General features: G+C 45.3%; 1 protein-coding gene across 1 annotated transcript in view; it reads left to right on the plus strand.

The window, feature by feature from the left end:
* CD81 (CD81 molecule) overlaps positions 1-15479 on the plus strand; it is a 46530-nt gene that overhangs the window by 19021 nt on the left and 12030 nt on the right. The window contains exon 3 of the mRNA XM_029912050.1: positions 10235-10332. Coding sequence (XP_029767910.1) covers positions 10235-10332 — 98 coding nt within the window. The remainder of the gene's footprint in view (positions 1-10234; positions 10333-15479) is intronic.

Here is a 15479-nt window from a genome sequence, read left to right on the forward strand (position 1 = left end):
TGTGCATCCCGCTCCCTTCATCCCTCCCCACAAACACGAAGTATGTACTGTTTTGATCTCTCCCTGCACGTTCTCTGATGCAGGATCCCTGGGAGTGTTTCTGGGGCTTTGCTCACTGGCTTGTGCTGCTGCTGCATCTGGAAGTCATTAATGACCACTCAGCGGCAGCTCTGCTCTCAGGAAAGGGAAAAGAGAAGGAGGAGGGGCCAGACATGGGCTTTTCTATCCAATTCCACCACCAACAGCACACACACACACACAAAAAGTGAGTGGCAAAACAGCCCCCCGTCCCCCGCCATGGAAGAACACGAATCAAAAATAACCCAGAGATGGAGAGAGTGGCTGGCTTGGCTAATTCCACTGGGAAGCTCAACAAAAATAACAGGTAAAAAGCAACAGACTTCTGTTAGTCTTAAAGGTGCCACAGGACCCTCTGTTGCTTTTTACAGATTCAGACTAACACGGCTACCCCTCTGAAAAATAACATGGAGACTCTCCTTCCCTGTCTCTTCCTCTGTCTAAACTGGTACTGCTACCCCTCCCTTGTGCGTGAAGAGAGTTCCTGCTCCCTCTTGTGCCTTCCCCTTAGCTTTAAAGGAAACACTGCTGTTGCCCTCTTGCTCTTCCAAACAGGACTCCTCCTAGCCCAGTGCAATGGGGCTCTCTTCCTCCCTCTGTACATGAGGGAGTGCCTTCACCCCAGGGCCTCTTGGTTGTGCAGCTCCTCCACAATACTTATACAATACTCCACAAGTGGAGACGACTCCTCCCTTTCCTCTTTCCCGAACCGGGTCCCTCTAGTCTAGGCAACCCTGTAGCAGTGGGCAAGGCAGGGTGTGCATCGCCATCCGCCGCCTCGGGGTATTGCAGATGTCTAAAAGACTTAGACAAATGGTCCCTGGGAGCTGGTCCAGAGGACGGAGCGAGGACTGGCTAGAACTCCCTTTTTCCTTTGGGAGTAAATAAGTGTGGGCCCTGGCCAGGAATTCCCATGCCAGTGTGCCTCTGTTCTCGCCCAATTTTTAAAGGGCATCCCAAGGGGAAGGGGCGAGCACTCGGGCAGACAGGACTTGGAATGTGTCCCAGGCTTCCTGTGGAGAATGCCTTGGTGCTGGGGTTTTTTGGAAATATTGCCATGGCAACCCTGTGTGGAAGAGACTGTATTCCATTAGCTAAACAAGTTAAAGCTGCTGAGAGAGAGAGAGAGAATCAAAAGGAGGAGTGGGGGAGGGGAGCAGAGGACATTGACTGAGAGAGCGCATAGTATGTTGCACATTGTAGAGCTTGCTTGTGTGAGCAAGACCGAACTATTGGGTGGGGGAAGGAGGGTCCTCTAGTTCTAGGATCCCTTGGTGCATAAGTCACTCCACCAGGAATGTGCTGGCCCTGGTTCCTCTGTGCTTCATCAAGTCCAATTTAAAAAGTGATGCTTGTTCTTCTTCTTTTTTTTTTTTTTTTTTTTTTAAGTGAGCTTAGTGCAGACAAAAGATGCTGGATTGACTGACAGCCCTGCAGACCGGAATTGTCTGTTTAATCATAGACCAAGCACTGGCGTGGGTGTCCTCAAACAACTAGTATCATGCCTCAGATCTGACCAGGCGAGACAACCTTTTAAGGTGCATCTACACTGGAGCAGGAGGTGTAACTTCCAGCTCGAGTAGACATACCCATGCTAGCTCCTCTCAGGCTTGTGCACTAAAAATAGAAGTCTAGCTGCAGCAGCGTGAGCAGGGGGACAGGTTAGTAGCCCAGACTATAACACTGTCCAAGACCCCAGGTATTTACACAAGCAGCTACCTACTCGCGCTGCCACAGCTACGCTTCTGTTTTCAGCGCTCTAACTTCTAGATCAGAGCTAGCACAGATGTATCTACCGGGGCTAGAAATTTCACCCCCAGCTTCATTGTAGATATGCTGTGCTTTCTGATAAGGGCATAATAGTAGCTAAACTCACCCCCCCACACACACACCCCCTCTCCCCCCCAAAAAATCTTGCATATAGCACTGTCAAGAGCAAAGGACTTCTATCTCATTACCCATTTCCAGAGCCTTGTCCCAGTCTGTCCTGCCTTTTCACGTGGTTGCAGCCTTGGGTGGTCTCTGTGGCTTGAAACTAGCTTGTTCCCTGCACGCACCAAGCACTGTTTGTCCTGTGTCTCATGTCGTGCAGCTGTTTGCCTGAAGAGGCCTTTGCAAGCATCTGAAAATCCTCACCAGATGGTGGGGGCATAGAAAAGGGCAGACAACGTGTTTGTGTTGTCCCCTCATGTAAGGTTAGGAGGAGTCCTATGTTCAAACATAAGAAGAGAGAGTCATGCCTGTCATTCTGCCCCTCCTGGGGAGATGCAGATCTCTTCCTTCTGACATAAGTGTATCGCAAAGCTGAATCCAGTAGAGACTGCACTGATAGCAAGAGGTACAGCATTCTGGGCCTATACAGCACCCACCACTAGGGAGGAGGAAAGGGAGATAACTTGTCCAGAATAACATCTGGAATGACTTCCTCTCTGACATTCCTCAGATACCAGGGTATGTCTCGCCACATCTGCCCCAGGAATCTTACAGGAGCTCAGTCCAGGAGAGCCACATCAGGCCCACTTTTTGGTTCTGTACTCTTTTCTCCCATAGAGTCTAGAGTCTGAATTTCTCAGTATCATTTCTGCAGCTGAGAAGAGAAACTAGAGCTGTGTGGCTTTGATTCCCTAAGTAGATTCATAGATTCTAGGACTGGAAGGGACCTCGAGAGGTCATCGAGTCCAGTCCCATGCCCGCATGGCAGGACCAAATATTGTCTAGACTATCCCTGATAGACATTTATCTAACCTACTCTTAAATATCTCCAGAGATGGAGATTCCACAACCTCCCTAGGCAATTTATTCCAGTGTTTAACCACCCTGACAGTTAGGAACTTTTTCCTAATGTCCAACCTAGACCTCCCTTGCTGCAGTTTAAGCTAATTGCTTCTTGTTCTATCCTTAGAGGCCAAGGTGAACAAGTTTTCTCCCTCCTCCTTATGACACCCTTTTAGATACCTGAAAACTGCTATCATGTCCCCTCTCAGTCTTCTCTTTTCCAAACTAAACAAACCCAATTCTTTCAGCCTTCCTTCATAGGTCATGTTCTCAAGTAGTGCAAGCAAACTATTATATGGATAATGTTGGTTTTGGGTTCCTATTCTGTTCTGCAGTCTCTCCACCACCACCCAGCCTCCTTTCAGAGAGGAAATCCTGCTGGTATCCTAATCAGTCTAGGTTCTTTGCACTGTCCTAATTGCTATATTGTCTGAGAACTATGCCCTAAGATCCTAGGCTACTGCTAGCAACGGCCAGAATAATGCCTAGAAGCGGAGGGTAGAGAATCGGTTGAAATTGCAAACAACAATGAGCTATTTGCTGGCTATTGTTACTAATGCAGCTCTGGCTTCTCACAGGGTTATATTCTTCAATTGAAAAAAATGCTCTGGGCACTGGGATTCTGTTTGTTCTAAACATCTCTAATCAGAATCTTTAATTAAAAAAACAAAAACAAAGTAAGGAACTAATAATTTTTGTTAATCATGGAAAAGGCGGAACCCATGCTGAGAAATTAAATGTGAAAGGCAGACAAAACCATTATCTAAATGTAGCTTACACTGAACGGTAACTATTGGTATTGCAGTACTGTATAGCGCTATAAAGGTGCGTGGGGCTTTATACAATTTCCAATAGGATACAAACCCTGTTATGAAGAGTTCACGACCTGAAACCGGAAAGGCAAAACATGAGAACCCAGTCTCTGCCATATCTGAATGGGGAGACTAGAATAAATATGGGAAGGGGACCTGAAAGTAATGGGAGTTGCCCTGGTAGAACAGGGGTGTTCTGCCTGATCTGAAGTGTGCTGCTCAAAATGTACATGTGTTTCACGCTCCCAGAGGCCAGGGTTAAATGTGTCCACTTTATTGCTATTCTCTGCCAGGATAGGTACACTGTTAATGTGTCAGCCCTTTCCTTTGGAAAGGCTGCTCATTCCAGGTCAGGCTGCAGAGCACAATGCAAAGGGAATTCTCTTGACTGCATAGCCCCTGGTATGGAGAGAGGGCCACCCTTTCTCCCCCAGTCCCTTTGAGATGGGCTTCAGAGCCTCAGATTGGGCTTGAGGAAAATATGCAAGGACACCCCTCCCCCAAGTGACTCAGTGGCTTGATTCTTGAACTTTTGGCACTGCCTTTCCCTCAGGAAAGCTGCTAACTTGGTCACTGTGGAGTCTCCAGTGTACAAGAGCGTATTGTCTGATGATTTTTTTTTTTTTTTGGTTTAAATAAACTGTAGAGAAGCATCCCACTCTGTTGGCTTCCAGTAACTTCCATTGCTCTGGCTCTCATAAAGGCCATTTGTTTGTGTCTTAGAAAGAAACTGGCTTGAGTCCCAAAAGCCTTTCAGCCTTTGTGTCGCTTTCGGAGTGCAGTCCAGCCATCCCGATGCTTTCCCCGCTAGGCTATCCGCCCTCACTTCCCCTGAGGAACAACTTCCATCCTCTGGACTTCAGTTAGGAAACTCCAAGTAGGACGTGGGGTCTGTTGTACTGAAAATCCAGCTTCTCCGGCGCCTGGATTTTCTCCCCTACCACGAATTGATACAGAGCTTGGAAGTGGGGCTGCATCCAATTCCAGATTCCTTTCCAGTGGGCTAGAATCCAGTTCGGGTATTTCTTTTTTCAGGGACTGGGCCTAGAGTACATTACAGGCAGACTCTGGCATCCTGTTCAGTTTCTCCTTTTCATTCAAGGAAATAATCAGCATGCTAAAGGGAACTTCCTATGCTGGCCTCAACTTCATTATCTACAGACAGCTCATTAGGGAGAGTGGCAGAGAAAGCAGAGGTTCTGTCCCTGCTGTCTGTCTGCCCATGCTTCTGGGTAGGACTGAGAGTACTGAGAAGCAGCCACACAACAAGCTTCTTCTGGCAGAGACCCAGGAGTTTGGCCTGGCCAGTCCTTAAATCTCTGAGTGCAAAAAAAATAAATTTCTCCCTCATGCTCCCACTGAAAATGGGAGAACTCTCCTCCTGGCTTTGCATCTGCATTCTGTCCCGAACAGAGCTGAGCAAGTTTAATGGATTTTTTGTTTTGTTTGTTTGGGGACAGAACTGATTCTGAAACATGTGGCGGGTGCGGGGAGGAATCCAGTTTGTTTCAAGCCAAAACAGTTTGTTTGTTTGTTTTTGTTTTTTCCCAAAAAAATTTTGTCATACAAAAATCCTGAAAAACATAATTTCAAATTGACTGAAATGTTTGACAGCTCAAAGCCAAATTTTTAAGTGGGTTTTTTGTTTGTTTGTTTTTCATGTTTTGATTTGGCCATGTTCGGGTTCGTTTCACCCTTATATTTTTAAAATTGGCCAAATTTTGAAATGCCATTTCTGGAGAAAATGTGTCAAAATGCAGCATGTTGACTTTTAAAAGAAGTAGGGTTTTCCCCTCGGCCAAAACTATTAATTGAATTTAGGGTGACCAGATAGCAGCTGTGGAAAAAACGGGACAAGGGGTGGGGAGTAATAGGTGCCTATATAAGAAAAAGTCCCCAAAAACGGGACTGTCCCTTTAAAAATGGGACATCTGGTCACCCTAATTGAATTCAACACAAACTTGTGAAAAGTTGCAGAGCACCAAAAATTGCATTCTTTTGACAAAAACAAATCTATTAATCAAAAAAAGTACTCCGTTCTAGTCCTGAATGACACACTGCTTTGACCACAGTCCAGTGTAAACTAAAGACAAACCTCCCCCAGTTATTCCCTCCCAACACCCCCCACAACACTTACTAGGATTTTTGTTAATGGGAGAGTTACCCTCTTCCCTTCCTTCTCCCCTCATTGACCCATCTTCCTCCTCTAATCCTCCTTTATTTCCAATTCTCTTAATATAAGGATTTAGCGGAGTTTGTCTCCACAAATGCATGGTGTTCTGACCTCTAACATCGCCTACAGCACAAGCTGCTCCCCCACTTTTTCCACGAAGGGGGATACAAGGTCTTTCTCTACCCTCCCTCCCCTCATTGAAGTTTTGACTCTGAGGGCAGCGAGACAGGATTTAGCGAGATCCGTTACAGAAAGGAATTTCTCCAGTCAGCTTGTCTGTCTTTAAAAACTTTCCCTCTATCCCTTCGGTTAGTCCAGTTCAATAATACCTGAGTTGTCAAAGCGCATGCAGAGAGATGAGGGGGAGTCCAGAGCCCTCCACTTTGTCACAGGTAGTTAGTCTGCCGTGTGTAACTTTATCCCCTGTGTCCATTTGTCATGATAGCTCTCTTCTCCTGATTTAATGGTAGTCTGTCATCAATCTGTGTCTGTGGAGATGTATGCTGGCCTCCTGCCAATCTTCATCTGACAAGATTGTGTTAATGCCTTCCCATCACCTCTTGCCCCTCTGTGCCTCCTCCCCATGCACACACCAAAACACTACTTCCCCATCTCATTGGCCTCCTACCAATCTGCCATTGCATCAGTCGTTCACCACTTGACCTTTGGCAGCTGAGCTGATGTTTGAATTGGAACAAACTCTCAGGCTCGCAAAATTCTAACTATTGGCCCTTCCCCGTGGCCCCAAATCTTCCCTTCCATGGTTTACAACTGCAACAAACGTCCTTGCCACCAGGCGTTGCTCTTGCCCCTTCCTGACTCCTGCTCCAGTTGACAAGTCTCTGTGACCCACCTAGTTTTTCTGTGTCCCCCGTGTTAGAGTGTAAAGCAGACTGTCACCAGGGTTGGCAGCCTGGAAGCGCTTCAGGGGAAACACACCAAGTCTTCCTGGTTGTGGGGGAATGAAGTAGTTCTCAATGGGATCTGCGTGACCGCTCCAACCAGCCTGAGAGTGGATGGATGCAGAGGTACTCAGGTGTGGAGGAAAGAGGATGGAGGGGATACTGAAAGTGTTGTTTCTATTGCAGTAGCACGTAGAGCCCCGGTCATGGACTGGGATCCCATTGTGCAAGGTGCTGTATAAATACAGTCCCTACATCAAAGAACTTAAAAGCCCCATCCTTAAAGAACTACAAAGCTGACACTATAGGAGTGAGCACTGTGGATTCTGATGGTAACCAGAATACTTGACGCTCACAGGTTGTGGTTTGGAAGAGTGCAGAAAGTAAGTTGGCTTCCTCCCACATTAATTACTTTGTCTTTCAGTGACCATTACCAGTCCATTGCCATGAGGAAGTCAGAGTCACTGACTGCAAATCCCATTGGGTTTCATGGAGTGGAACTTCCTTCTGGGCCAGACTGCCTCAGTGCAACCCTTGTTGCCTTTGTTTCCCTTGCAGCTGGTTTCCTCCAATTGCTGGTGGCTGTACATAGCAACATCTGTTACATAAATGCAACATTAACAATGAGACATTAAACACTCCTAAAGTTAGCAGAGTCCAAACATTCAGGCTGCTCCCACAGTATTATCTCTGCCATAGAATGATAGAAATGTAAGACTGCAAGGGGCCCCAAGAGGTCATCTAGTCCAGAGGTTCTCAAACTGGTGTGTGTGGAATGTATTTGGGGGGAGGGGAGAGGAAATGTACTGCGTACATTCAGAGCTGGGTGGCCGGAGAGCAGCGGCTGCTGGTCAGGCACCCAGCTCTGAAGGCAGTATCATCGCCAGCAGCAGTGGAGAATTAAGGATGGTGTGGTATTGCCACCCTTACTCAGTGCTGCTACTGGCAGGCAGCGCTGTCTTCAGAGCTGAGCACCCGGCCAGCTGCCACCGCTCTACCTTTAGAGCTGGCCATCCAGAGAGCGGTGGCTGCTGGCTGGGCACCCAAGGGTGTGTGTGTGTGTCTGTGTGTAAACTACTACAGATACAAACTGGAGGGGGAGTCTTGATCAAATAAGTTTGAGAACCACTGATCTAGTCCATATCCACTGTGATGAGGCAGGACCAAGTATACCTAGACCATCCGTGACAGGTGTTTGTCCAACCTGTTTTTAAACCTCCAGTGACAGGGATTCTATAGCCTACCTCAGAAATATATTCCAGTATTTAACCATCCTTATCCTTAAAAAGCTTTTTCCTAATTCCTAACCTAAATCTCCCTTGCTGCTGATTAAGCAGATTACTTGTCCTACCTTCAGTGGACATAGCGAACATTAATCCTCCTCCTCCTCATAACAGCCCTTAACATGTTTGAAGACCATCGTCAGGTCCCCCTTCAGTCGTCGTCTGGTTTTGGGTTTTTTTCCCCAAGACTAAACATGCCCTGTTTCGTTAACCTTTTCTCATAGTTTAGGTTTCCTAAACTTTTTATCATTTTCGTTGCTCTCCTCTGAACTCTCTCCAATTTATCCACGTCTTAAAGTGTGACACCCAGAACTGGACACAGTGCTCCAGCTGAGGCCTCACCAATGCTGAATAAAGCAGGACAATTGTCTCCTGTGTCTTACATATGACATTCCTGTTAATATACCCCAGAATATAAGCATTTTTTGCAACTGCATCACATTGTGGATTCATTTAGTTTGTGATCCACTGTAACCCCCAGATCCTTTTCAGCTGTACTACCGCCTAGACCGTTATTCCCTATTTTATAGGTGTGCATTTGATTTTTTTTTCCTTCCTAAATGAAGTATTTTGCATTGGTCTTTATTTAATTTCATCTTGTTGATTTCAGACCAATTCTCTGTATTTCTCAAGGTTGTTTTAATTCTAATCATTTCCTCCAAAGTGCTTGCAAGCCCTCCCAGATTGGTGCAATCAGCAGATTTTATAAGCGTACTCTCCACTCCATTATCCAAGTCATTAATTAAAATATTTAATAGTACCAGACCAGGACAGACCTGTGAGAGTCCCCACTAGGTACATCCTCCCAGTGAATCATTGATAACTACTCTTTGAGTAGGATTTTCAACCAGTTGTGCATCCACCTTTATAGTAATTTCATTTAGACACCATTTTTCCTAGTTTGAGAATGTCCTGTGGGACTACCTCAAAAGCATTACTAAAATCAAGATGTATCATGTGTATTGCTTCCCCACTATCCACTAGGCCAGTAACCCTGTCAAAGAAGGAAATTAAGTTGGTGTGGGATGACTTGTTCTTGACAAAGCCATGCTGGTGGCTGAGTTTTACTGAACCACATGACTTACTGAAGCATAGTTTAGTTACTGCTCTATATTGCATAGTTGCTGCTCATTCATTTAAGTAACGTCTTAGGGTACCTAGAGCTTGGGATATCTACCTCTTTTGTTCTCAAAAATCCAAAGTGAAATAAACAAATACTGCACCGAGGGTTGGATTTTTCCAAAGTGTTCCACACTGACCTAATGTTACTCCCATTGAAGTCAATGGTAGACTTTTTAGTAGGAACAGAGCTAAGCCAATGATGTGCACTTCTGAAAAACCCACTCTTAAAACCAAACAATACATTTTAAGGTTTACAAGGATAAAAGGAATCTAAACCACTACATTGTGGGAGCTACCTTCGCTTCTAGAATCTTGTTACTTTTGAGTGCTCGAGTTCCCAACCTCAGCATTGCACTGCCTTGTTATTTGGAGGGGTAACAGTTTGCTTGCTTGATTTTGTTTGCATTTTTTGCCTTTGATTTCACTGACTTTGAATTTTCTTTTCTTTTCCTTTTTTTAAATAAAGACTGACTTGGCTTGAGGTGCTTACAGAGATCATGGGCTTCTTCAATCTTAGATTGATTGATTGATTTATTTAAATAAAACCAGTTTGAAATTACTAGCTTCAGGCACTTTTGGATTCTGAGGTGTGTGTTCACACACGCTTCATTTTCACACTCAAATGATCAAATAGACATTGGCTCAAACTGAGAGATCAGCTATGGGCATTTTCATCTGTCTGAGGCAATAATATGCAACTTCTTAATTTTTGTAAAGGATGGGTATTAGGAGTGGCTTGAAGCAGATATTGGAACTCAACCTTAACTAGCAGTTGCTAACATTTATGTTCTATTATATTTTTATTATGTCTGTTGAATTTTAGTATGATGTTTTGTTTTGTTTTGTTTTTAAAGTAAAGTATTCATAAGAGTGAATGGCGCCCCAGCTATAGTACTTTCTCTACACGTCTCTGCTCATATAGCACAATCTTGACTTGCAGCACCTCCTGCTATGCTTCTCCTGGGCCATAGTTATCCAAACTTGTAATTAGTTTTTCAGAGTGCTAATATCTAGTTAAATGCTAGAATGTTTCTGGTGAAGACTCTTCACTAACATGTTTGCCCTACCCGTGTCTCTCTCCTTTTGCAGGGATCTACATCCTGATTGCTGTTGGTGCAGTGATGATGTTTGTGGGGTTCCTGGGATGCTACGGTGCTATCCAGGAGTCCCAGTGCCTTCTGGGAACGGTAAGAGACACAAATGCTTGAACACTACATGGTATCAGGCAGATCTCTTAACAGATCTAAAATTTTGTTTGCGGGAAGTAGTGGGAGTCGTTTAAAACTGGACTGAATGGAGTACTGGAGAGCAGCATGTAGGGGAAGAATGTTACATTGGCCACTGGATAAGACTAGCTCTCTCCCGTCTTTAATAGCCTATAATGATGATGGGAGCTAATCTTTCGGACACTGACTAAAGCAGGGATCTCAAACTCCCGGCCCACGGGCCATCTGCGGCCCGAGAACCTCCCCACTGCATCCCACGGAGGAGAGATGCATGCAGACACGCTGCCAGCTGCAGGTGCCGCCTCCCCCCCCCCTCGCCCCTGCAGCTCTCATCGGCTGGGGGAGAGGAACAGAGAGATCCTCACTAGTCGCCAGGCAGAGTCAGCCATGGAGGCAGCATCATTAGTTGCCGGGCAGAGTCAGCCATGGAGGCAGGGTCACTTTTTTCCACAATGAATATAAACAAGTCAAAATACCGAACACAACTATCTGATGAACACCTTGCTGCAATCCTGAAGGTTTCAACTGCTCAGTCACTGAAGCCAAACATCAACAAACTGACAGAACTGAAGTGTTGCCAGGTGTCTGGCAAACACTAAAAACTCTGACAGGTGAAGAATTGTATAAACAGTTTTATTATTTCTAAGAAATTTGAAATAAAAAATACAATATAAACATTTTCTTCGCTGAACACCATGTTCAGTGACATTGGCCCGCTGGGAGGATTTGAGGACTGGCACTGGCCCTAAGGTAAATTGAGTTTGAGACCCCTGGACTAAAGGTATAAATAGCTTCAGTGTTCTCGGAGGATGAGTGTAGTCTCCCTGGGTACCACTCTTTCTCTACCGCCCCCTGCTCTTTTGGAAGTGAGATTCCCTGTGAGTGTCAGAAGAGGAGCAGTCTCCCTTGCTTTCCAGCCAGCTCTGGAGTTTGCACTGTGCAGTTCTGGACTGTCAGAAGCTTTGTGCTGCTAATGAACGTCACCAGCCTTTTGCTGATTCCTGGTCTCAGGAAGGGGGCAGGAGCCACCAGTAGGATGGGAGGGTGTAGGAAGCGGGACACACTGATATTCATTCCAGCAGTCACAGGGAAATGAGGCCAGTTGGGACTCGCTGCATTTATTTGTCCCACTCTGAACACAGTGCCTCCAAGCAGCCACAGAGACCCCCCCCCACTTCTTTCTTACCTAGTGTCCCCTACAAACTGCCCAAACCCTGGAAATCAGTTTCTGCCTCAAGTGGATAACCCAGTTCCTTAAAGGTTAACTGGCTGTGCTGTGGCCCTGAGTAGGTGTTTGGCTAAAGCTTCCTAGAGCACCACAGTGAGGCCTTCGTGGTAAATGCTGGGAAATTTGTTATTCAAGCAAGCAAGCATTATCAGCGTGATCCAACAGTTCAGGATTCAGGGCAGGTTCTGTCCTATTAACATTTGCACAAACTCCAAGCCCACACAATGCTGTTGTCCCCATTAACCTTGACCTCCACCATATCTCTTCCTCTCTATTAACCATGGAATTCCAGTAGGGACTACTCAGCACCTAAAACTGGGCTAGGTGCTTTAGATATGTGGTAAACAGTTGCCAGTTCCTCCGTTTATACGGGCCAGTATATATCTATCAACAGGGGAACCTGCATAATGGAGCCCTGGTAAACTAAACCATTGGAGAGTGAAGATGATTGTGCTGCTTGTAAAGAGAGGGAATGTTAGCCAATCTTAGTGTTCAGAGTGGGAAGTAAGTCTGGATTAATCATATGTCCAGCTTCCTGAGTTTTCAAAATAGACTATTCCATGATATTTCCAGCTTGTTCTTGTGACGTCTTGGTACTTTCAAAATCCAGAACTACAGAGCCATAAAAGTTTGAAAAATAAGAGGTGAATAAGGGAACTATCGATTTCTGAACTTTCTTTGACTCTTGCAAGTTTTGGTCTGAGCTTTGGGTGGAAGTTCATGTCTGCATTGAATCCCAGTGCTGTAAAGGACTCTGGCTGGAGAAGTTCCAGCGCTCCAGTGTGTTCATGGACTGCCTGTAATTAAGACACATTGCAATGGTACATCCTGTGTATTCTGGGAAAGAAATCTATCCTTATGAGCCAGCTTCCTGCTGCCATCTCTGTGTGTATGTCCTTAAAGAAAACACAGCACCCCAAAAGCCTCTACTTGTGGGGGAGTTTATTTGTTTAAAATTAGTCCTAGGCTGGGTTGTAATCTTAGACTAGACTCCAGTCTGTTTGGCTTTCCAAGGGAAAATGTTTCACAGCCCTCTCCAGTTAGGGGATTGAGCACCCCATTGGGACTCAGATCCAGGAATAGAACTCAGGTTTCCCGCCACCAGCCTGATGGGTGATCTTAGGCAAGTCATTTCTGTTCCCTGTGCCTCAGTTTCCCATTTATAAAAGGGTGATAATGATCCTGATCTCCTTTGTAGAACGTTTTGAGCTCTCCTCATGAAAAGTGCTATCTAAGAGCTAGATATAATTACTAATAACAATCGAAGGTGAGAGGAACCAAGTGGCAAATATGGCAGGGGTTGTCTGAGTGAGATCCTGAGGACCTTGGAAATACCAGGTTATAGACTTTCTGTCAGCAAATTCTTGTAAAACCAGGGAACTACAGTAATTGAATACCCTGCCTCCCTTTGAAGTCTGGAAGGAGATTTAATGGGCAGATGACAGAATATATGTGAGACCTCATAGTGAAACTGACTGCTACGGCTGAGATTAGCAGTGCTGACTGCATCCCTCCCTCCCTCCCACTTTTGCTTGCCAAGGGAAGGCTGGAGGCACCTTGTGAATGACACCTGATAAGCTGTGGTTACATGAGGAAACTGATGCTACTGTGCACTGAGGCATGGAGCTTTCAAGGCAAAGTGTTTTAACCCACCAGGTATTTATTTCCCCTCTGTGACCTCGCTCCCCGTGTGGCTGAGGATAATGGGTGTTCATGGGAAAATATTCATCACACAGGAGTAATACAAGGCAGTCAATGGCATTTAAATTGTCCACAAAAGCCAGATTGGAGACAGAGGCGCTAAAGACTAGGAACATGGAAGTGATCTATTGAGAATACGTTCTAATGCCACAAACGCTATTCTCACTATGTGGCTGGTAGGAGGAAGGTTTTCCTCCCCTAGCACACCTTGAAAGTTCTGTGCTGCTGCCATCTCCACGAATGTAACTTTGGGGAGCGTAGGAAGATGCATAAGGAAATGACTATTTCAGTGGAGACTCAGGAAGAGAATAACACAAAGAGAAGGTGTTGGTACTAAATGCGCACACCATATGCATCGTGAGCTTTGCTTCTAGGGATGCTGGATAGCTTTTTGGACGGCAAGAAATAAATCACTCCTTGTTTTGCAGTCCTGTGACCTTCAAAAGATTTCAGGGGCTCCTGTTAATGGAAGGGCAAGCTTTCTAGCTGGACCCTGGGAATGTGGCTTTTGCTATAAGGGAAAATGTAGTAAGGCTCTCGGTTCTGGAGAAGGGTAAGGAATAGACTGTGTGAATTCCATATTTCTGGGGAGCACTTTAAGTCAAGGCACTGAGCCTTGATAGCATGTGCCTGAATGGAGCTTTTTTGCTCATGTTTTCAGTATGAGTCGTCAGGCAGCACTGACCAAATTCCCTAAATCCTGCTCCTGCTTGCACTAGGCTCTGTGTGAAATCTGGCCTGGGTTCTCTGTGGGAGGAAGCGCCTTTGGAAGTACCAAGTGCCTGGTCAGGAATCTGGAGGAGGTATCTCAGAACATTACCTTTATATAGGAAGAGTTTCATAACTGACTTGCAAAAATGATTAAAAGTGCAGTTTTCCAAAGACATGTAAATAAACACCTTTTTCTCACCAGAGGATACCAACTGCAAGAGTGAAACCTAGTGTCCAGTCTGGGAATTACAGCAGCCTTGCCCCAGTTGTTTGGATTAAGTTACAATTGAAACCGCAGTCACTGGCTACAAATGCCTAAAGTTTTCTCTTGTAAAGAGCGCCACTTCTACTTCTTGTAATCCCTTTCGTTTTACATGTTGGAGTCTAGGCTCTGACATTCCAGATCAGAGGCCACAAAAACAGAATAATTTTGTTACAAGTACAGTTTAAAAACTCCTTTTTCCTGACCGCCTAGGATCATTGTGCATGTGTGTGAGTGAGTGAAACTGGGAAAGAAATCCCAATTGCCAATAATATGGTGCTCCCTTTTTTATGATGTATTCTTTCATCTGCACATCCACCTCTTCCCTTTCAGCTTTCAAGAAGTTGGCTGCCAGACAACTAGGACATCAGCCTTTCCCAGCAGTGAGTTGGTCTAGGGAATGGTGTAGCAGCACTGACTGTGGGGAAATGCTCAGAGGACTCTCCACGCCATGCTATCCCCACAGGAATGGAGTAGGAACACTTAGATGGCACTTGACTTGGACCAGTGTGATTTAGCTTCTCTTTCTTCTTTCATTAGTCTCCCAAAGCCAGAATAGAAAATTAACCCTCAAGTTCTCCTGGAAACCCAAAGGTCTGTCCCTCGCGGTGGTGGAACAGGAGTCACCAGGGAGACATTATGCTCAAAAGGGCTTATACGATCTTTGAATGCATAAACAGAGGAATCTCGAGTCGGAGTAGATGGGTTTTTATGTCTGTGTTTGGCACTGGTGCAACCGCTGCTGGAATATTGTGTCCAGTTCTATTGTCAAAAATTGAAGAAGGATGTTGCTAAATTGGAGAGAGCTCAGAGAAGAGCCATGAGAATGATTAAAGGATTAGAAAACGTGCCTTTAGGCTCCAGGAGCCTAATCTGTCACTATTTATCTTAACAAAGAGAAGGTTAAAGGGTGACTTGATTACAGTCTCTAAATACCTGCATGGGAAACAAATCTTTGATAATGGGCTCTTCAGTCAGACACAGAAAGGTACAACATGATTCAATGGCTGGAACTTGAAGTGAGATGAAATTCAGACTGGAAATAAGTCATACGTTTACCGAGGGTCAGGGTGGATTCTCCACCACGGGCAATTTTTAAATCAAGTCTGGATGTCTTTCTAAAAGACGTGTTCTAGGAATTATTTTGGGGAAGTTCTAAGGGCTGTGTTGTGCAGGTCAGACTAGAATCTAGTCTGTGCAGCCCGC

The sequence above is a fragment of the Terrapene carolina genome, unplaced genomic scaffold (genome assembly GCF_002925995.2).
Source record: "Terrapene carolina triunguis isolate 2854851 unplaced genomic scaffold, T_m_triunguis-2.0 Scaffold171, whole genome shotgun sequence".
Classification (NCBI taxonomy): Eukaryota; Metazoa; Chordata; order Testudines; family Emydidae; genus Terrapene; species Terrapene triunguis.